At 41.8% G+C, this 24,000-nt stretch overlaps 2 protein-coding genes across 2 annotated transcripts in view; one reads left to right on the forward strand and one right to left on the reverse strand.

Annotated features, from left to right (window-relative positions):
* The window catches only part of pctp (phosphatidylcholine transfer protein), a 93,006-nt gene that overhangs the window by 21,927 nt on the left and 47,079 nt on the right, over window positions 1-24,000 (reverse strand). Inside the window, exons 3-4 of the mRNA XM_061981463.2 lie at window positions 10,406-10,678; window positions 5,011-5,143 (exon numbers count right to left, since the gene is read on the reverse strand). The gene's annotated coding sequence lies outside the window, so the exon portion shown is untranslated. The remainder of the gene's footprint in view (window positions 1-5,010; window positions 5,144-10,405; window positions 10,679-24,000) is intronic.
* tmem100a (transmembrane protein 100a) lies at window positions 4,908-10,787 on the forward strand. Its single transcript, XM_061981464.1, has 2 exons — window positions 4,908-5,101; window positions 10,128-10,787. The coding sequence occupies exon 2, from the start codon at window positions 10,157-10,159 to the stop codon at window positions 10,547-10,549; it is 393 nt and encodes a 130-aa protein (XP_061837448.1). The 5' UTR covers window positions 4,908-5,101; window positions 10,128-10,156; the 3' UTR covers window positions 10,550-10,787.

The raw sequence follows: 24,000 nt of genomic DNA on the forward strand, positions 1-24,000 counted from the left end.
AGAAGCGAAGTGGTCACCTTGCTTGCCCTGTAGAAGAGATTGACCATCATCTCAATGCCACCTTCAGTGACTTTTCAAGGGATCAAGAGCTTGGCCCTTCTGAGGCACTGGTGACTCCAGCAGATCCAGTGTCCCATTTCAACAGTGATGAACCCACCTTGGCAGAGGTTAAGGAAGTTGTGAAAGCTGCAAGATCTGGTTCGGTTCCCGGCCCCAGCGGTGTACCCTACAAGGTCTACAAGCAGTGTCCACGGCTCCTCAAGCGTCTGTGGAAGATCTTGAAGATGATTTGGCGGAGAGGGAAAGTCTCTGCCCAGTGGAGATACGCGGAAGGCGTCTGGATCCCGAAGGAAGAGAACTCCAGCAACATCGAGCAGTTTCGTATAATCTCGCTGCTCAGCGTTGAGAGCAAGATTTTCTTTAAGATCCTGTCCCAACGACTTACCGAGTTCCTCTTGAAGAACGCCTACATAGACACCTCTGTCCAGAAGGGGGGAGTACCTGGAGTGCCTGGGTGCCTGGAGCATACAGGAGTGGTGACACAGTTGATCCGGGAGGCAAAGGGAGAGCAAAGGAGATTTGGCAACTCTCTGGCTTGACTTAACCAACGCCTACGGATCTATCCCGCACAAACTTGTTGAAATAGCTCTGACAAGACACCATGTTCCTGGGAAGATCTGCAACCTCATCATGGACTACTACAACAACTTCGAAGCAAGAGTCTCCTCAAGCCAAGTAACATCTGCCTGGCACCGCCTGGAGAAGGGCATAATCACTGGTTGTACAATCTCAGTGTCACTCTTCTCCTTGGCAATGAACATGATTGTCAAGTCTGCGGAGGTTGAATGCAGAGGGCCAAAATCAAGATCTGGGACCCGGCAGCCCCCCATAAGAGCTTTTATGGATGACTTGACAGTGATGACCACATCTGTGCCTGGGTGCAGGTGGCTCCTCCAGGGGCTTGAACGGCTCATCACATGGGCAAAGATGAGCTTCAAGCCAGCAAAGTCCAGGTCTCTGGTCCTAAAGAAAGGTAAAGTGGCCGACCATTTCCGCTTTACTGTTGGAGGCTACTTGATTCCAACGGTGACCGAAAGACCTGTCAAGAGCCTGGGCAAGATCTTTGATAGCTCCCTGAAGGACGCAGTGGCTTTGCAGCAGACAAAGAGCGACCTGACCTCATGGCTCACAGCCATCGACAAATCTGGTCTCCCAGAAAAGTTTAAAGCCTGGATGTACCAACACGGAGTCTTGCCTAGAATACTCTGGCCTCTTTTAATCTACGAGGTACCAATGACAACGGTTGAGGTACTAGAGAAGACCATCAGCCAGTTCCTAAAGAGATGGCTGGGGCTCCCTCGGTCCTTAAGCAGCATTGCTCTTTATGGCCATTCCACCAAGCTGCAGCTCCCTCTCAGGGGACTGTCGGAGGAATTCAAGGTCACCCGCTCCAGAGAGGTAATGATGTACAGGGACTCCGCAGATGTCAAGGTAGCCTCGGCAGGAATCGTTGTTAAGACCGGGAGGAAGTGGCAGGCACAAGAAGCCGTAAGCAGAGCAGAGGCGCGGCTGAAGCACAAAACCTTGTTGGGTACTGTGGCAAGGGGGAGGGCAGGCCTCGGCAGCTTTCCAAAGCCACGTTGGGACCGGGCCCGTGGCAAGGAGAAGCGCCAACTGGTCCAAGAGGAGATCCGTGCAGAGGTGGAGGAAGAACGTTGCTGCCGGATGGTCAGCATGTCCAAACAAGGGGCGTGGACAAGGTGGGAGCATGCAGAACCTCGAAAACTCACCTGGGCAGAGCTCTGGAGAGCTGAACCTCTGCGCACAAAATTCCTCATACAGTCTGTGTACGATGTCCTCCCATGCCTCGCCAACCTGCACATCTGGGGCTTAGCAGACACTCCGGAGTGCAAACTGTGCCAGAGGAGGGGCACCTTGGAGCACATCCTGAGCTGTTGCCCAAAGGCACTAGGGGAGGGGCGGTATCGCTGGCGCCACGACCAAGTTTTAAAAGCCCTGGCGGATTCTATCTGCGCAGCGATACAAAACAGCAAGTCCCAGGCCGCCCCGAAGCAGTCAATCACCTTCATCAGAGCAGGACAGAAGGCAAGCTGTCAGCCCAACTTCTCAGGAGGGCTCGTGACTGGCAGCTCCATGTTGACCTGGGAAGGCAACTCAAGTTCCCGGCCAATATCGCTACCACGTCACTCCACCCAGACATGGTGTTAACATCGGAGTCAACCAAGCAAGTGGTGCTACTGGAGCTGACTGTCCCCTGGGAGGAGCGAATTGACGAAGCAAATGAGCGTAAGAGGGCCAAATACGCTGAGCTCACTGTAGAGTGTCGGAGTAACGGCTGGAGAGCCCGCTGTGAACCAGTCGAAATTGGGTGCAGGGGTTTTGCTGGTCACTCACTACAGCGTGTGTTCAGATTCCTTGGCATTAGAGGACTGCAGTCGAGAAAAGCCACCAAGAACATCCTAGAGGCCGCAGAAAAGGCCTCCCGGTGGCTGTGGATCCGTAGGGGGGATCCGTGGTGCGCTACTTGGACACAGGCCGGGGTCTGATCACCCCCGGCTGGGTCGCCCGGGCGAGGGTGTCTGATGATTAAAGACCCGAAACACCCTATGACCCCGGGTTTATCACTGATGACGTGTCCAAGCATCACTGTGAGGTGTATTCAAGTTCTACATATATATATATATACACATATATATATACACACATATATATATATACATATACATATATATACACACATATATATATATATATATATATATGTATACATATATATATATACATATATAGATATATATATTTATATATATGTAGCCCGGCCCAATCTTTTTAACCCAATGCGGCCCCCAAATCAAAAAGTTTGGGTACCCCTGCTTTGGATACTTATAACTAGCTTTTTGATATTAGATATAGCACTGGTGTCAAACTCAAGGCCTGGGGGCCACCTCTGGCCCGCCACCTCATTTTAAATTGCCCACAAAAACCTGGAATCGCGTCAATATATGGAGGGCTAAATGGGACAAAAGTACATGAAATACATCTTTAAATTGTTATTTAACTGTGGGGGGAGGTGTTTAGGACACGTCCAACAAGTAGAAGGCCACGGGAAAACCCAGGACACGTCTCGGGATCCTCCGGGAGGAGCTGGACACAGTGGCTGGGGAGAGGGAAGTCTCATGGGCTTCTCTGCTTAGGCTGCTGCCCCCGCCACTCGATTTCGGATTAGCGAAAAAAGATGGATGGATTACTTAATTAAATAATTAAATACATCTTTACATTTTTTTTTATCAATAATTAAAAATATGTATGTATTTTAAAGTACTTTTTATGAATAAATAACGCATTTAATAATAACACATTGATGTATTTAATTGCAAATATGATTAATTAAAAGCACATTTAAGTAATTATTTCAACATGTATTCATTTAAATCAGGGGTCGGCAACCCAAAACGTTGAAAGAGCCATATTGAACCAAAAATACAAAAAACAAATCTGTCTGTAGCCGCAAAAAATTAAAAGCCGTATATACGTCTTATAATGAAGGCAAAAAATTACATAAGTGTCCATATTAGCTATAATAGCCTACTATCAAAATGACTATGTGTCGCAGGCTGACGCAAATCTTTGTTGACAGAAATGTTGAAATGTAATATTTATTCTACACATTTTTACAACATTAGAAACCATTAGTAAATTAGAGGCTACTCAGAAGATAAGATAACTCCTGGAAATTACTGGATTTTAATGGCCAAAGGTATAGAAGTGTGTGTCCAAGTTAAGGCTGTCTTCTTTTAATAGATTTATTACAATCTTTTGGTAAGCTAGGTAATGTTTGCTGTGGTCTGGAACAACATGGCACACAAACAACAATCTGAAATGCAGCTAATATTACATACAGATAATGTATTGACATGCAAAACTAAATTATGTACAAAGAGCATAAAATTAAAGGATATTAAATGAGCTCAAATATAGCTACAAATGAGGCATAATGATGCAATATGTACATACTGCTAGCTTAAGTCAATAACATCAACAAAGTGCACCTTTGTGCATTCACATACAACATAAAACGTTTGGTGGACAAATTAAGACAAAGAAGGAGTGGAAGATTTTACACGTAAACAAACTGTTGCGTCACAGTCCACATTATGGTGAGTTCAAGAACCGCCAATATTAGTAGGACAAAACGATGTTCACAAAATACTGTCATCTGTGAAGCATACACACAAACATATTAAATATTGGGCTTTCAAACAATGGGGAAGGTTTGTGTCATGTTTGTCCTAAAAAAAAAAACATACTAAAACAAAAAATATATTTTTTTACATCTTTTTCTATTTTCAATCCTTTTTAAAAAATGCTCCTGGGAGCCACTAGGGTGGCACTAAAGAGCTTCATGCGGCCGAGGGCCGCAGGTTGCTGACCCCCAATTTAAATGATCCCATTTGTCACATGTTTCAATTTTGACATACATGCAACTCAGTTCTTCTTTGTAAATAAATATCATTATGAAATGCTATCATAAATCTCTTTTTTGCCATAGAAATCCTTTTTTGAAATTAATTCTACTTGCCACCTTGACTTCTGATTGCAGAGCAATTCTTCCATCAGTTTGCTATTAATCAAATAAAAAGGCAATTATGTAATAATAAAAATATTATTTGGCGATTTGGCAAATTGTTTTAAAGTCTATCAGGTCCAAAAATTGTATCTTAATAATAAAAAAATCCGGTGTGTTTCAGTCGCTTTAAATAATTAAAACGGATATTATAGTTGAACTTCAAAATAAAAGCATGTCGGGTGTGTTGGTCTGGCAGTGCTCTCTGGCACTAAAAGTGGTCTTATTGTGTAATGCTGGAGCGGAACTTGAGTCCCGCGTTAACAGGTTTGACTTGACGCGCACAGTGTGCGTCCAGTCGAGGCTGCGGGATCTTCTAGTCAATGGATGGAGTCTGAGTGGTCATGAATGGAAGTCACACTCACCTCTTTTCAACACACAAGTTGCGTTCACTTGCAGGAAGATTTTATTTTTCTCCATCCAAGGACCTCAGACGACATGGAAAACCACTTTCAGGTGATCGGGTTTTGCTTTCTTTCTGTGCACACACGTGAAGTACTGTAAAAAAAAAACACACACATTTAATAGTTTATAAACTATTTGATTTCAATTTGAATTATGATTGTTTTTTGATAATTATATTTTATGATTTTAATTTGAATTATGATTATTTAGTAATTTTGTGGAAAGCCAAATTGTGCTCTAAATAAAATTGCCTTTAGAAGATAAAATCGTGAACTCACAAATATTAACCAATCATTACCCAGCAGGCACAAAACATTGATACAACATTGATTATAACTGTCTTTTAAAACTGAGTTCTAAACAACATTTCAAAACAGTTGTATTTGTAAATTGAGACAACGTTGATGTCTTTTGATTGATTGATTGATTGATTGAGACTTTTATTACTAGATTGCACAGTACAGTACATATTCCGTACAATTGACCACTAAATGGTAACACCCGAATAAGTTTTTCAACTTGTTTAAGTCGGGGTCCACGTTAATAAATTCATGGTAGACGTTGGATCCACGTTGTTGGTTGGGAAATGACCGAATTTCAATGGTCAAATCAACGTCGCAACCTGACATTGAATAAACTTTGATAAAAAGCATGTTGTTTCATTGTTGTATTTGCTTTGTAGACTATTGGTTGGGAAATGACCAAATTTCAATGGTCAAATCAACGTCGCAACCTAACATTGAATAAACGTTGATAAAAAGCATGTTGTTTCAATGTTGTATTTGTGTTGTAGAAAATTGATTGGGAAATGGCCATAATTCAATGGTAAAATCAATGTCACAGCCTGACATTGAAAACATTTCATAAGAAGCATGTTGTTTCAATGTTGTGTTTGTGTTGTAGAATATTGATTGGGAAATGACCACATTTCAATGGTCAAGTCAACGTTCAAACCTGACATTGATTCAACGTTGATAAAAAGCATGTTGTTTCAACGTTATGTTTGTGTTGTAGAATATTGGTTGGGAAATTACCATAATTCAATGGTCAAATCAATGTCACAGCCTGACATTGAAAAAATTCGATAAGAAGCATGTTGTTTCAATGTTGTGTTTGAGTTGTAGAATATTGGTTGGGAAATGACCAAAATTCAATGTTCAAATCAACGTTAAAACCTGACATTGAATAAATGTCGATGAAAAGCATGTTGTTTCAATGTTCTGTTTGAGTTGTAGAATATTAATTGGGAAATGACCAAAATTCAATGGTCAAATCAACGTTAAAACTTGACATTGATTAAACGTTGATAAGAAGCATGTTGTTTCAACGTTGTATTTGTGTTGTAGAATATTGGTTGGGAAATGACCAAAATTCAATGGTCAAATCAACATTAAAACCTGACATTGAATAAACTTTGATAAAAAGCATGTTGTTTCATTGTTGTATTTGCTTTGTAGACTATTGGTTGGGAAATGACCAAATTTCAATGGTCAAATCAACGTCGCAACCTAACATTGAATAAACGTTGATAAAAAGCATGTTGTTTCAATGTTGTATTTGTGTTGTAGAAAATTGATTGGGAAATGACCATAATTCAATGGTAAAATCAATGTCACAGCCTGACATTGAAAACATTTTATAAGAAGCATGTTGTTTCAATGTTGTGTTTGTGTTGTAGAATATTGATTGGGAAATGACCACATTTCAATGGTCAAGTCAACGTTCAAACCTGACATTGATTCAACGTTGATAAAAAGCATGTTGTTTCAACGTTATGTTTGTGTTGTAGAATATTGGTTGGGAAATGACCATAATTCAATGGTCAAATCAATGTCACAGTCTGACATTGAAAAAATTCGATAAGAAGCATGTTGTTTCAATGTTGTGTTTGAGTTGTAGAATATTGGTTGGGAAATGACCAAAATTCAATGTTCAAATCAACGTTAAAACCTGACATTGAATAAATGTCGATGAAAAGCATGTTGTTTCAATGTTCTGTTTGAGTTGTAGAATATTGATTGGGAAATGACCAAAATTCAATGGTCAAATCAACGTTAAAACTTGACATTGATTAAACGTTGATAAGAAGCATGTTGTTTCAACGTTGTATTTGTGTTGTAGAATATTGGTTGGGAAATGACCAAAATTCAATGGTCAAATCAACGTTAAAACCTGACATTGAATAAATGTTGATAAAAAGCATGTTGTTTCAACGTTGTATTTGTGTAGTAGAATATTGGTTGGGAAATGACCAAATTTCAATGGTCAAATCTATGTCACAACCTGACATTGATTAAACGTCGTCAAAAAGCATGTTGTTTCAACGTTGTATTTGTGTTGTAGAATATTGGTTGGGAAATGACCACATTCCAATGGTAAAATCAACATCAGAACCCAACATTGATTCAACGTCATCAAAAAGCATGTTGTTTCAACATTATGTTTGAGTTGCTCAACGTCAGGACCTAATCCTACAAGTTCTCAACGTTGTTGCAATGTCTTGTGCCAAAATTGCTTTAAAATAGTTAGTGTAAATAGACATGAATACAATTGTAGTACTGCATAAATGATGATTAAACGCACTACAGGCCTGGAAAATGATATAATATTTTGTTTGGCACATATTTTTACACAACACAAGCTTTCTTAAAAAGTGACTTTTTAAACTAACTATGTTTGATGTAGAAAAGGTGCAAATATATGAGGGAAGGGAGCATACACACGTTAGAAAAACTGATATTTGCAGTACTTTTAAAGGAGGCGCTCTGTGTTGATGAAGTAGAAAAGAAAGTTTTAGTGTCGGTGAGGAAAACAACTTTCAGGTGTGGTGAAATGTTAGCCATGAAAAAAAAAAAGCCCACACGTGCGCACGACTCGCACCCGCTGATGTGTGGCGGCCATGATGCGAGCGAGCGCCTGTAATGTCATATCCCGCGCTCTCCAGGGAATGTCTCAGCTCGTGCTGGCCGCCTGGCTCCTGCGTCATTCCCGACGCGCTGCTGCTGCTCCGCCTGAGTCAGGAGGCGGCCCGGAATGTGCCGGGGGGGTGACGCGGGTTCGCTCCGGCGCCTCGGAGGGAATTCTGACAACAAACATCTGCGGGGTTCCTCCGTGCGCGTCGAACATGGGGGATGTTTGAGCAGTCTGTGTTAACACGGCTTACCCATCATGCACTGGGGTCACGGCTTAGGTCAAGGGTGTCTAACTCTTTTTTTATTAAGGGGCCGCATCGGAATTATTGATGCCCTTGAGGGCCGCTTCTAACAGTGACTATATAAATATAAACACATCATAGCCTAGTTATACAATTTGCATAGGCCACTGTTTTTTTTTTTGTATTAAAAAAAAACAAGTATTTAGTTTTACAGGTTGAAAGATAACTTGCTTCGAAATCGTAAGTCAAGATGACAAGCTGATATTTAAAGGGGAACATTATCACCAGACCTATGTAAGCGTCAATATATACCTTGATGTTGCAGAAAAAAGACCATATATTTTTTTAACCGATTTCCGAACTCTAAATGGGTGAATTTTGGCGAATTAAACGCCTTTCTAATATTCGCTCTCGGAGCGATGACGTCACAACGTCTATGTTTGATGTGTTGTGTTCGAAAGCATTCCGCCATTTTCTCAAACACCGAGTCAAATCAGCTCTGTTATTTTCCGTTTTTTCGACTGTTTTCCGTACCTTGGAGACATCATGCCTCGTCGGTGTGTTGTCGGAGGGTGTAACAACACGAACAGGGACGGATTCAAGTTGCACCAGTGGCCCAAAGATGCGAAAGTGGCAAGAAATTGGACGTTTGTTCCGCACACTTTACCGACGAAAGCTATGCTACGACAAAGATGGCGAGAATGTGTGGATATCCTGCGACACTCAAAGCAGATGCATTTCCAACGATAAAGTCAAAGAAATCTGCCGCCAGACCCCCATTGAATCTGCCCGAGTGTGTGAGCAATTCAGGGACAAAGGACCTCGCTAGCACGGCAAGCAATGGCAGCAGTTTGTTCCCACAGACGAGCGAGCTAAACCCCCTGGATGTCTTGGCTCACACCGTCCCGAACATGATCAAGAGAAGAATATCGACCCTAGCTTCCCTGGCCTGCTGACATGAGGGTATGTCTACAGAATATATTAATTGATGAAAATTGGGCTGTCTGCACTCTCAAAGTGCATGTTGTTGCCAAATGTATTTCATATGCTGTAAACCTAGTTCATAGTTGTTAGTTTCCTTTAATGCCAAACAAACACATACCAATCGTTGGTTAGAAGGCGATCGCCGAATTCGTCCTCGCTTTCTCCCGTGTCGCTGGCCGTCGTGTCGTTTTCGTCGGTTTCGCTTGCATACGGTTCAAACCGATGTGGCTCAATAGCTTCAGTTTCTTCAATTTCGTTTTCGCTATCTGCCTCCACACTACAACCATCCGTTTCAATACATTCGTAATCTGTTGAATCGCTTAAGCCGCTGAAATCCGAGCTAATGTCGCTATAGCTTGCTGTTCTTTCCGCCATGTTTGTTTGTGTTGGCTTCACTATGTGACGTCACAGGAAAATGGACGGGTGGTTAAAATCAGACACTTTGAAGCTTTTTTTAGGGATATTGCATGATGGGTAAAATTTTGAAAAAAACTTCGAAAAATATAATAAGCCACTGGGAACTGATTTTTAATGGTTTTAACAATTCTGAAATTGTGATAATGTTCCCCTTTAAGTATTTTAATTTTAAATGGTATGGAAGGCCAAATAAAAGGTAGTGGCGCCACATTAAATAATATGGGGGAGGTCACCTTCAATGATGTGGCGGGCCACCTTAAATTATGTGTGAGGTCACTTTCAATGATATGGCAGGCTACATTAAATGATGTGACAGGCCACTTTTAATGGTGTGGCGGGCCACTTAAATTTTGTGTGAGGCCACTTTCAATTATATAGCAGGCTATTTTAAATGATATGGCAGGCCACGTTAAATTGGCCACTGTATCAGGGCTTCGCCACGGCACTTGAGCGTCAGAAGTCTTTGCAGACCTTCAGCAGAAATGCGAGCGGAGGTCGCTAAACCTTTCATTCTCCTCACAGACAGGCTGAGACGCTAAGCTAACCGTGCCATGCCAGGAGACGCCAGTCAGGACGCCATGAAGACGCCAGCGAGCGCGGAGAAGCCCGGCGCGGCGCTGCCCGGGACGACGGTCAGCATCCCGCTGGTCAACGAGGTGCAGCTGGCGGCGGCCACGGGCGGCGCCGAGCTGTCCTGCTACCGCTGCACCGTCCCTTTTGGCGTGGTGGTGCTGATCGCCGGCGTGGTGGTGACGGCGGTGGCGTACGGCTTCAACTCGCACGGCTCCACCATCTCCTACCTGGGACTGGTGCTGCTCTCGGCCGGACTGGCGCTGCTGGCGGCCAGCGCCGTGTGCTGGAGGGTGCGGCTGGAGAGGAGGAAGGAGCGCCGGCGGGAGAGCCAGACCACGCTGGTGAGCAACCAGAGGAACATTTTCACATGACCTCGCACGCCGCCAACACTTCGTGGAAGACGCTGGACTCCTGGACTGCTGGAGAGCGTGCAGGACGTCTCATGGGGACGGAATATTGCAACAGCTGCTTTCACGCTGCCAGGAACTGGGCAGAAGTTTCTGGAACAAACACATTCATCATGTTATCATCACTACTTCATCACATGTACCTCGGAGATGTATCCTACACTAAAACATGAATAATAAACAATGGTCATCTGCACCACAATTTAGTTTTCCTAGTTTCAAATCTTCTACCTGACACTTTAAAACACTGAGGGCCACAGACTAAAGGATGCGGGGTCCCTTTTTTCTACGTTTTACTTTCCTAACCAGTACAGTATTAATATTGTATTCTCTATTTGAATGGGCTAGAAAATGTCATTTCTGTAGAAACTGTGACTGCTGACAAGCCAAAGCCAAACTGACATGCTAACACACTCGCCGTGCTAACAAAACATATAACTCGTAGGTAGGTGTATACTAGCAAATTTAGCTAAAAAAGCTAGCATGCTACCAGTAAAGTGCTAACATACAACCAATAGCATGCTTACTGGGCATTAGTAAAGTATATATGACTCTGTTAAATCGACATAAAAATCTAGTATGGTCATTTTAGCATGCTAAAATGCTAACTTCAAAATGAGTATACCTACAAAATTAATTCAAAATGCTAGCATGCTAATGTTAGCATGCATTAAGTACCAAAATGTATTACGATGAGGTGTATACCTGCTTAATTGACCCAAAAAAAAGCTAGCCTACTAACAGTAAGATGCTAACATACCAACAATAGCATGCTTACTGCGCATTAGTAAACTACCAAAAGATATGACTCTGCTAAATTGACCCCAAAAAATGCTAGCATGCTAACAGTAAGGTGCTAACATACAAACAATAGCATGCTTACTGCGCATTAGTAAAGTATGTGTGACTCTGCTAAGTCGACATAAAAATGTAGTATGGTAATTTCCGCATGCTAACATGCTAACTTCAAAAGGAGTATATCTGCAAAATGAGTTAAAAATCCTAGCATGCTAATATTAGCATGCATTAAGTACCTAAATATATTACTATGAGGTGTATACCTGCTTAATTGACCCCCCCCCCCCGCCCCCCCACACACACACACACACAAAAAAAAGTTAGCCTGCTAACAGTACCAACAATAGCATGCTTACTGCGCAGGAGTAAACTACCAAAATATATGACTCTGGGGTATATACCTGCTAAATTGACCCCCCAAAAAGCTAGCCTACTAACAGTAAGATGCTAACATACCAACAATAGCATGCTTACTGCGCATTAGTAAACTACCAAAAGATATGACTCTGCTAAATTGACCCCAAAAAATGCTAGCATGCTAACAGTAAGGTGCTAACATACAAACAATAGCATGCTTACTGCGCATTAGTAAAGTATGTATGACTCTGCTAAGTCGACATAAAAATGTAGTATGGTCATTTCCGCATGCTAACATGCTAACTTCAAAAGGAGTATATCTGCAAAATGAGTTAAAAATCCTAGCATGCTAATATTAGCATGCATTAAGTACCTAAATATATTACTATGAGGTGTATACCTGCTTAATTGACCCCCCCCCCCCCCCCCCCCCCCCACACACACACACACACACACACACACAAAAAAAAGTTAGCCTGCTAACAGTACCAACAATAGCATGCTTACTGCGCAGGAGTAAACTACCAAAATATATGACTCTGGGGTATATACCTGCTAAATTGACCCCCCAAAAAGCTAGCATGCTAACAGTAATGTGCTAACATACAAACAATAGCATGCTTACTGCGCAATAGTAAAGTATGTAGGACTCTGCTCAGTCGACATAAAAATGTAGTATGGTAATTTTCGCATGCTAACTTCAAAAGGAGTATGTCTGCAAAATGAGTTAAAAATGCTAGCATGCTAACATTCGCATGCATTAAGTACCTACATATATTACTATGAGGTGTATACCTGCTTAATTGACCCCCCCCCCCCCAAAAAAAAAGCTAGCCTGCTAACAGTACCAACAATAGCATGCTTACTGCGCAGGAGTAAACTACCAAAATATATGACTCTGGGGTGTATTACCTGCTAAATTGACCCCCCCAAAAAGCTAGCATGCTAACAGTAATATGCTAACATACAAACTATAGCATGCTTACTGCACATTAGTAAAGTATGTATGACTCTGCTAAGTCAACATAAAAATGTAGTATGGTAATTTTCGCATGCTAACATGCTAACTTCAATAGGAGTATATCTGCAAAATTAGTTAAAAATACTAGCATGCTGACATTAGCATGCATTAAGTACCAAAATATATTACTCTGAGATGTATACCTTCTTAATTGACCCCCCAAAAAGCTAGCCTGCTAAAAGTAAGATGCTAACATACCAACAATAGCATGCTTACTGCACATTAGTAAACTACCAAAATATATGACTCTGCTAAATTGACCCCAAAAAATGCTAGCATGCTAACAGTAAGGTGCTAGCATACAAACAATAGCATGCTTCTGTGCATTAGTAGAGTACCAACATATATGACTCTGCTAAATCGACATAAAAAGCTAGCATGGTAAAATGCTAACTTCAACATGAGTATATCTGCAAAATGAGTTAAAAATGCTAGCATGCTAATGTTAGCATGCATTAAGTGCCAAAATATATTACTATGAGGTGTGTACCTGCTTAATTGAACCCCCCCTCACCCCCAAAAGAGCTATCCTACTAAGAGTAAGATGCTAACATACCAACAATAGCATGCTTACTGTGCATTAGTAGAGTACCAACATATATGACTCCGCTAAATCGACATAAAAATGTAGTATGGTAATTTTAGCATGCTAAAATGCTAACTTTAACATAAGTATATCTACAAAATGAGTTACAAATGCTAGCGTGCTAACGTTAGCATGCATTAAGTACCAAAATATATTATTATGAGTTGCATACCTGTTAATTGACAAAACAAAACAAAAACATACAACAAATAGCATGCTTACTGAGCATTAGTTAATTACCAAAATATATGACTCTGGGGTGTATACCTGCTAAACTGACCCCCAAAAAAGCTAGCATGCTAATGTTAGCATGCTAAAGTGCATGTATCGAGTACCAAAATATATGGCTCAAAGATGTATATCTGCAAAATTAGTTAATACTGCTAGCATGCTAACATTAGCATGCATCAAGTACCAAAATATATGACTGTGGCGTGTCTACCTGCTAAAGTGACAAAACAAAGCTAATGTGCAAACAATAAGGTGCTAACATATCAACAATAGCATGCTTTCTGTGCATTGGTGAAGTACCAAAATATATGACTCTGGAGTGTATACCTGCTAAATTGACAAAAAAAAAAGCTAGGATGCTAATGTTAGCAAGCTAAAATGCTAACTTCAGCATGTGTCAAGTACCTAAATATATGACTCAAATATGTATATTGGCAAAATTAGTTAATACTGCTAGCATGCTAACATTAGCATGCATCAAGTACTAAAATATATGACTCTGGGATGTATACCTGCTATAGTGACAAAAAAAGCTAGCATGCTAACAGTAAGGTGCTAACATACCAACTCTATGTGCAAAATCAGTTACTAATGCTAGCATGCTTATGTTGGCATGGATGAAGTACCAAAATATATAACTCTGAGGTGTACACCTGCAAAAGTTGCTAAAAAATGCTAACATTTGACAAAAAACTAAATATTTAACGATGAGGTTTATGCCTGCAAAAGTAACATTAGCATACTAACTAATGTGCTACGGGCCGCAAATGGCCTTTGAGGCTGCATTTTGGACCCTCGCAGACTTTCATCAATTCATTTGTTTGTGGCTAACACAAGTGTGACACTACCTGTTTGCACTCGCTCATAAACACATTATATCGGGACTGTCTGAATTAAACACATTATAATGGGACTGTATGAATTAAACACATTATAATGGGACTGTCTGTGAATGTAGCTTGTTATTACTAATCTGTGCGGTAGATGGCATCGTAAGGTACTCGCCTGTTCTGCCAGAGCATAAGAAGATGTAGCAGGAGGCATCAGCGTTGTCAACTTAGCCACTTGGTTGTCTATCACATGCTCGCATGACATGCAGGTAAACCGTCCTTTGGTCAATAACAATCAAGGAAGTGCCAGCGGGGTCGCTGCAGTGTACCACAGATGAAAGCAGAAAAGCAGAGTAAGGCAAGGCGAAAACGCACATGCAAAGTTTCAAACATACGCTAGCAAGAAGGAGCAGCCAACACAAGTAATGAACTAGTGCCATCCATCTGACGGCGCTAAGCATGAAAAGCCGAGACACACTTACTTGTGGTTGATCATTAGGAGCAGGTGTGTTGCCTAATTGACAACCCAGAGCAGGCGTGTCTCCTGATTGACAACCAGGATCAGGTATGTCGCCTGATTGTCAGCCAGGAGGAGGCGGGTCGCTTAATCATCCGATTGTCCTCCTGATTGACAAGCAGGAGCAGACATGTCTTCCGATTGTCAAACAGGAGCAGGGGTATCTCATGATTGACCACCAACGGCAGGTGTGTCTCCTCAAAGACAACCCGGAGGAGGTGTGTCTCCTGATTAACAACCAGGGGCCAGTGTGTCTCCTTAATGACAACCAGGGGTGAAGTGAAGTGAAGTGAATTATATTTATATAGCGCTTTTCTCCAGTGACTCAAAGCGCTTTTACATAGTGAAACACAATATCTAAGTTACATTTAAACCAGTGTGGGTGGCACTGGGAGCAGGTGGGTAAAGTGTCTTGCCCAAGGACACAGCGGCAGTGACTAGGATGCGGGGATCGAACCTGGAACCCTCAAGTTGCTGGCACGGCCGCTCTACCAACCGAATTATACCGCCCTTAAGGAGCAGACGTGTCTCCTTAAGGACAATTTGAGCAAGTGTGTTTCCCAGTTGTTAACCATGAGGAGGCGTGTCTCCTGATTGTCAAACAGGAGCAGGCGTTTCTCCTTAATGACTTGATTGATAACCAGGAGCAGACGTGTCTCCTTAAGGACAACCATGAGCAGGTGTGTCTCTCAATTGTCAACCATGAGGAGGCGTATCTTCTGATTGTCAACCAGTAGGAGGTGTGTCTGCGGATTGTCAACCAGTAGGAGGAGTGTCTCCTGATTGTCAAACAGGAGCAGGTGTGTCTCCGGATTGACAACCAGATTCAGGTGTGTCTCCTTAAAGACAACCAGAAACAGGCAAGTCTCCTGATTGTCAAACAGGAGCAGGCGTGTCTACTGATTGACAACCATGAGCAGGTGTGTCTCCTTAATGACAACCAGGAGTAGGGCTGTGTTCTGATTAACAACCAAAGGCAGGTATGTCTCCTTAATGACAACTAAGAGCAGACGTGTATCCTTAATGACAACCAGGAGGAGGTGTGTATCCTGATTGTCAACCAGGAGCAGGCGCACTTGTCAACCATGAGGAGGCATGTCTCCTGATTGTCAACCAGGAGCAGGCGCATCTCCCGGTTGTTAACCAGTAGGAGGAGTGTCTCCTGATTGTCAACCAGTAGGAGGCATGTCTCCTATTTGTCCACCAGGAGGAGGAGTGTCTACTGATTGTCAAAAAGGAGCAGGTGTGTCCCCTGCTTGACAACCAAAGGCAGGTGTGTCTCCTTAATGACTTGATAACCAGTAGCATTGATTGATTGATTGATTGAAACTTTTATTAGTAGACTGCACAGTACAGTACATATTCCGTACAATTGGTAACAAGTGGTAACACCCGAATAAGTTTTTCAACTTGTTTAAGTCGGTGTCTACGTGAATCAATTCATAGTAGCAGACGGGTCTCCTTAATGACAACCAGGAAGCGTGTATCCTGATTGATAAACAGGAGCAGCTGTGTCTCCCAATTGTCAACCATGAGGAGGCATGTCTCCTGATTGTCAACCAGGAGCAGGCGCATCTCTCGATTGTTAACCAGTAGGAGGAGTGTCTCCTGATTGTCAACCAGTAGGAGGAGTGTCTGCTGATCGTCAAAGAGGAGCAGGCGTGCCGCCTGCTTGACAACCAAAGGCAGGTGTGTCTCCTTAATGACTTGATAACCAGGAGCAGACGTGTCTCCTTAATGACAACCAGGAAGCGTGCATCCTGATTGTAAAACAGGAGCATCTGTGTCTCTCAATTTTCAACCATGAGGAGGTGTGTCTCCTGATTGTTAACCAGGAGCCGGCGCATCAACCAGGCTGAGGAGCGTCTCCTGATTGACAAACAGGAGCAGGTGTGTCTCCTTAATGACTTGATTGATAACCAGGAGCAGACGTGTCTCCTTAAGGACAGCCATGAGCAGGTGTGTCTCCCAATTGTCAACCACGAGGAGGCGTGCCTCGCGATTGACAACCAGGAGCAGGTGAGGAAGCCAGCGCTCAGACCAGAGGCGAAGTGGCAAAGCGATGGAAGCAACACGGGAAGAAGAACAAAGTAAGAGCGCTGGACAGGAAGACAACCCGATGAAACGGACAACCGGTTTTGGTCACTTTTGGAGACGACCATGAAAATCGCTCTTCTCAATGAGCAGCGGGGGCCACTGCGGGCCCCTCCCCCATTTAAAAGCACACAAGAAAGTTTGTGTTTTCAAAACATTTGTGTTTTTTTTCCTCACTTTTTTGCCTCTCCCGGCGCCCAGAAAAACATGCGTGGTGGCCAATTATGCAAATTAGACCACGCTGAACCCCCCCCCCCCCCCCCGCCCACTGTATGGATAATCCAGGAGTGGCGGCAGTGGATCGTGAGAGGAGGTAAAGGAAGTGGAGCCTGCAGGGTGAAAATAGGACGTGGGCGTTTATTTATAGGCAGCCTTTGCGTTGCTATGCGTCCCCGTGACACCAGACACTACAACTCAACGCCTGGCTTGCGTCAGAGGCGACACAACACACAAACACTGCATGTGCCGCCCCTCCCCCGCGTCACCCGGGACATGTCACGGTGGGGGGTCCCCTTGACGTCCCAGCAAATGAGATACTGGACTGTCAGCGCTTCTAAGTGCTGCGAGGACTGCTATGATAGGCTGCGATGCGTGGGGTTAGCCTAGCCGAAGCCTTCCTTCAGGAGAGGGCGACGCCCGCTGGAAGGAAGTGCTTTGAGGCGAGCCAAACGTCGTCACTTCCTGTCCTGGCGTCAGGTCACGTCATGACGATTAGCGACAAAAAAAAGAACAAAAAAAAAGATGACTGTAGCGCATGTTGTCGCCAAAAAAGCTAACTTAGCTGCTACGTTAGCATGCCTCATTAGCATTAGCGTTGGTGAAGCTAGTAGCGAGCGCCAACATGTGTTGACTTTTCCCACAAGGAGTCGGAACAACAACACAAAGGAGTTCACTCACAATGACATCAGCCATGTTGGACTCTTTCATGTCCTGCCAGAGGTTCTTGGAGGGTCCAAATGTTGGCTGCCTCTGGTCCCGTGGGGAGGGTGCCGGCCCATCATCAAGACAAAGTTCTTCCGGACCTCACACTCACACAACTTTGCTCACAGCTCCACTCCTTTGTCGCAGGTTTTTAGGATAGGATAGGTCTTTATTGTCATTGCACAAGTACAACAAAACTTTGTTTTCAGCACAAACCCGTTCAAGATAAGACAAACAAACAGTGAACAGGGTTAAAGAACAGGAACGCTGATGGGTCGCCACAAGGCGCCCCGTAAAAAGATAGGAAAAAAGTAAATGCTGGGGAAGGATGAGTAAAAAAATACAATCTGGACTGGGCTCTCAAAGGGGGCCCAGTCTGGAGTGGGAAAAAAAGCAAAGCACATATACATATTACAACGTACATCTCGAGATATCTAGCAACAGAGGGGAGGGGGGGGGGGGGGGCACGGTGGTAGGCTGCAGCTCTCAGGCGCTGCCCATCCTTCCATCACCCCTATGGGATTTGCGTCAAGGGCGTTGGATTGGGGGTGGGGTATGTGTGTGTGGCGTATATTTTTTTTGTGGATGCATGTGTGTGTGTAAGCCTGCAGTGTGTCTCTGTTCCGCGGCCTTGATGTCGTGCAGCCGATTAGTCCAAAGTCAACAACAATGAGAGACAAGAAGGGAGTTTATTGTGTCTTCGCCACACTGTCCTTCGGGAGAGTCTCGAAGCCAGGGAAACAATCCAAGTTAGAATGTTTTGTATGCGAGTGAAAATAAAATTTGCTTTTCACTCTAAATTGTCTATGACTGGTCCTCAGAAACCTGCGGGGCTGACAGTCCGATGTGATCCAAATCACAAGAGCGTCCACAGTTCTTCCCGCATCCTCCAATCATTTGTGGCAGCTTTGGGGTACTTTGAAGACTGCCAGCAACTTCCAATTTGTCGACAAACCAGAGTAACGCTTACTCCAATCAGCAGATGTCCTGTTGTCATAATTCCGAATAGGTGGATATCTTCACGTCCTCGACTAAAAGGGTCGCCGGGCACGCGGCACTCCTTCTTCTCCCAAGAGTCCGTCGTGTGTCCAGCAACAACAGCTCTGTCACGACAAGCAGGTTCCCCCAAACCCAAGATCTTGTCAATTTCGTTGAGGCCAGTTGAATAGTTCTAATGTTTAGATTTGGAGAGCAGTGCAAAAAGAGGCAACACAAAAGTTAAGACAAGACAAAGAAGCAAGCAGGAGAGATAAGGGAGAGGAAAGGGGAGCGTCCGCCCTCGATGAGTGCCAGTGAGAAATCATGCCATACCATGATCAAAGTGGTATTTTCATTATTAATTATGATATTTTTTTAAATTGTTTGACGTTCTAAATAAGTAACATAATAACATAATTGGAGCCCTTTAAAAATGAAATAAAACAGTCTTAGTTACTTATTTACACTAAATATTTTTCTGAGTTTTCCTGCTTAGGCTGCTGTGCCCGCCTGCCCTCGGATAAGCGGAAGAAGACGAATGGATGGATTTTAAATATAGTCATATATTCACCTTTACACTTCTTTCATTCAGAATAAGAGCCCTGAGTGTGTTCTACTGTAAGTCTGAAGGTTCCTCCAAGCATCACCCGGCCACTACAACACATCCACGACCTGGATATACTTCATCACATCCTGGGTGTTTCCTCTATATTAGAACTGAGGTGGCGAGAGACCATTTTGCCATGAAGATACTAAAGTTTATGAGTTCTTGTTAGCATAGCGCCTCTACTGGCAATTTTAGGTATTGCACAACTTATTGTGTGCTTGTCCTCTAAAGAACATCTGCCGCTGGTTCTATTGTTGTTTTGATTCTAGTGGTGCTTATTAAATTGTTGTTTGTTTCTAGTGATCCTTACTAAAATCGTGTTTGGTTTTAGTAGTCCTTATCAAAATGTTGTTTGGTTTTAGTGGTCCTTATTAAAATGTTGTTTGGTTCTAGTGGTCCTCATTAAAATCTTGTTTGGTTCTAGTGTTCCTTATTAAAATATTGTTTGGTTCTAGTGGTCCTTATTAAAATGTTGGTTCTAGTGGGCCTCATCAAAATGTTGTATGGTTCTAGTGGTCCTCATTAAAATCTTGTTTGGTTCTAGTGGTCGTTATTAAAATATTGTTTTGTTTTTATGGTGCTCCCTAAAATGTTGGTTCTCGTGGTGCTCATTAAAATCTTGTTTGGTTCTAGTGGTCGTTATTAAAATATTGTTTGGTTCTAATGGTCCTTATTAATATGTTGTTTGGTTCTTGTGGTCCTTTTTTTTTTTTTTTTCATAACATGATCACTACTGCCTAGTTTCTCTTGTTATATTCTTATTTTACTGCTATATTTTTATTCTATTGTAATATTTTGCTATTTTGTTTCCATTTATACCCCCATTAATACCTTTTTATTTTTTTAATTTGATCTCAGTTCTGGACACTGCTGCTGGAAATTAAATTTTCCTGAGGGAACTCTCCTGAAGGAATCAATAAAGTACTATCTATCTATCTATCTATCTAATTGGTCCTCATTAAAATGCTGTTTAGTTCTAGTGGTCCTCGTTAAAATCTTGCTTGGTTCTAGTGGTCCTTATTAAAATGTTGTTTGGTTCTAGTGGTCCTTATTAAAATGTGGGCTCTAGTGGTCCTCATCAACATGTTGTTTGGTTCTAGTGGTCCTCATCAACATGTTGTTTGGTTCTAGTAGTCCTCATTAAAATGTTGTATGGTTCTGGTGGTCCTTATCAAAATGTTGTTTGGTTCTAGTGGTCCTTATTGAAATGTTGTTTGGTTATAGTGGTCCTCATTGAAATGTTGTTTGGTTCTAGTGGTCCTTGTCAAAATGTTGTTTGGTTCTAGTGGTCCTTATTGAAATGTTGTTTGGTTCTAGTGGTCCTCATTAAAATGTTGTTTGGTTCTAGTGGTCCTTATTAAAATGTTGTTTGGTTCTAATGGTCTTCATTAAAATGTTGCTTGGTTCTAGTGGTCCTTATTAAAATGTTGGTTCTAGTGGTCCTCATCAAATTGTTGCTTGGTTCTCGTGGTCGTTATTAAAATATTGTTTGGTTCTAATGGTCCTCATTAAAATCTTGTTTGGTTCTAGTGGTCCTTAATAAAATATTGTTTGGTTCTAATGGTCCTCATTAAAATATTGGTTATAGTGGTCCTCACTAAAATCATGTTTGGCTCTGGTGGTCCTTATCAAAACGTTGTTTGGTTCTAGTAGTCCTTATTAAAATGTTGGTTCTAGTGGTCCTCATCTAAATATTACTTGGTTCTAGTGGTCCTTATTAAAATATTGTTTGGTTCTAATGGTCCTCATTAAAATGTTGGTTCTATGGTCCTCATTAAAATCTTGTTTGGTTTTAGTGGTCCTTATTAAAATATTGTTTGGTTCTAATGGTCCTAATTAAAATATTGGTTCTAGTGGTCCTCATTAAAATCGTGTTTGGTTCTTGTGGTCCTTATCAAAATGTTGCTTGGTTCTAGTGGTCCTCTTTAAAATGTTTAGTTCTAGTGTTCCTCATTAAAATGTTGTACGGTTCTAGTGGTCCATATTAAAATGTTGTTTGGTTCTCATGGTCCTTATTAAAATGTTGTTTGGTTCTCGTGGTCCTTATTAATATGTTGTTTGGTTCTTGTGGTCCTTATTAGTATGTTGTTTAGTTCTCGTGGTCCTTATTAAAATGTTTTATGTTTTCTAGTGGTCCTTATTAAAATGTTGTTTGGTACTCGTGGTCCTTATTAATATGTTGTTTGGACATTTTGGAACAGAGCGCAGTCTCCTCCTGGCGTTGATGAAGTCCACGTGTTTGACCGCCAATTGCCTGGTCTCTGACGCACGAATGATGCGACCTTCAGGGGAACGTGATGTTTTAGCTGTGAAGTAATAAAACCTGTTGAGGTTTTCAGATGTTCTTGTTTTCAAACACAAGGAAACGATGAACCAGCACACAAACATACGCTCAACACGTATTCAATGTGAAATTCAAACATTCTCAAGGATCAGCAAGCAGACGTCGCTCGGCGCCTGGGAACCGGATCCGGGTCGTAGGTCAACAACCTGGTCATTGAAACCTCCACGGGGGTGGGGTCAATGTGGGTGAGGCATCCTGCCCAAGGACACAACGGCAGCGACCAGGACGGAATAACCTGGAAGCTTTCAAGAAGGAATGATGTCATGGACGTGTTCTCGCTTCATGCAGGAAGTGAAGGTGTGTCACGCAAACAATCGCCATGATGTCACTTCCTTTTCAGATCAACTTCTTCCTGTGCCAGCGCTAGCATCCACAGTGCACTCCTCCCCAACGCACCCCCCACTGTGCGCGGCTTCAACACAATAATCAGCTGGAGGGACGTCGGGACTTTGGGGGCGTATCCCTCGAAAGGTTCTCACATCTGTTTCCAACTTTGCTTTTCCAATTGAATTACGACTTGGAATCCACACTCTGGCTTTGTTTCACAACTTCTAGTGGGATCAGACCCTACCAACGCACAATCTTTGTGTGCCGCAAAACCCAGTCAAACACAACAAACAACTTGCGAGATACCAGATGTCTCTCGACTTATTGTTCGGCTTTAAGTTGCAAGCAAAAATTCAAGACACGAGCCTCCTCGCCACTAGATGGCGTAGTGAATGTCACAGTGAACCCCGTAAGATCCGACCAAAACATCCGGTCTTACGAGGTAGCATTAGCCTATAGCGAAAGATGGACATAACGTTGTTTTTCCAAGCATGATTGTGAAGACCGCGAGTGTGAAGGACTGTGCTAAGAAGAAAAAATTGAATGATATCCATTGAATTAAAGAAAGAAATAATTAAAAAGATGACAGAGCGTGTAGCTAGCTAGCTTGGTGAAGCAGTTGGAGCGTGGCACTGCTAGTCTGCACCATACGGAATTAGTCAATAACGCCAGCCAAGGACGTTAAACATTTATCCATGAAAATATGGAGAAGCTGCTGGGCAGATACTGAAGAAGTTTGTACATTGTTTACATTACATGTAATGTACATGTGCATTACAACATTCTATTGTGTTGTTTTTCATACAATATTTATGATGTAAAATGTATTTTTTATTTTTAAATGGCATGTTACATGTTAATATTGTGATGTTTTGTTTTGGGTGGGAAAACACAGATAAAATAGATTACCGTAAAATGTATTTATACTATGTTTGACAAAATAATTAATTACAAAGGAAAAATACCTAATCTATTTTTTGTAATTACTTATTTTTATAATGTGTATTCTTCATTTATAATTGATTATTTTTATACAATATCTAAAAAATAAAACATAGAAAATGATTATCTAAAATAGTTACAAATGAAAAATACACAAAAAATAATCAATAACAAATATAAAATACATTATTTTGAAAAAAACATTTTTTTTTACAAATAAAAAATACATAGTTTTATTCGTAATTAGTTATTTTTAATAAGGTATTTTTATTTGTAATGAATTATTTTACACAAAATTGGTAAAATAATTAATTACAAATAAACATTATCCAACAAAACAATTAAATACTTAAGACATTATTTTGAACGTAATTACAAATACAAATACATTATTTTACAAAATGATTAATTACAAATGAAAAATATTTTTATAACGTATATTTATTTTGTAATTAATTATTTTTATGTAATATTTTAAAAATAATAAATTCCAAATAGAAAATGCATTAATTAAAAAAATACAAACAAAAATACAATAGTTTCAACGGTTTGCTTGTTGGCTTCAATCGTGATCCGTAGGCCAAATTTTCAAAGAGAACGGCCTACGGATCACGATTGAAGCCAACAAGCAAACCGTCAACTTCCTTGACGTCACTTTCAACCTGAGAAATAACAGCTACCAACCATTCACGAAACCCAACACAACACTCCAATACGTGCACCATGACAGCAACCACCCACCCACCACCACGAAAAGAATACCTACCGGAATCAATAAAAGGCTATCGATGTTGTCATCTAGCAAAGCTGAATTTGACCAAGCAACCCCCCCGTACCAAAAAGCCCTTGATGAAAGCGGATA

The sequence above is a fragment of the Nerophis lumbriciformis genome, linkage group LG24 (assembly GCF_033978685.3).
Source record: "Nerophis lumbriciformis linkage group LG24, RoL_Nlum_v2.1, whole genome shotgun sequence".
Taxonomy (NCBI): Eukaryota; Metazoa; Chordata; class Actinopteri; order Syngnathiformes; family Syngnathidae; genus Nerophis; species Nerophis lumbriciformis.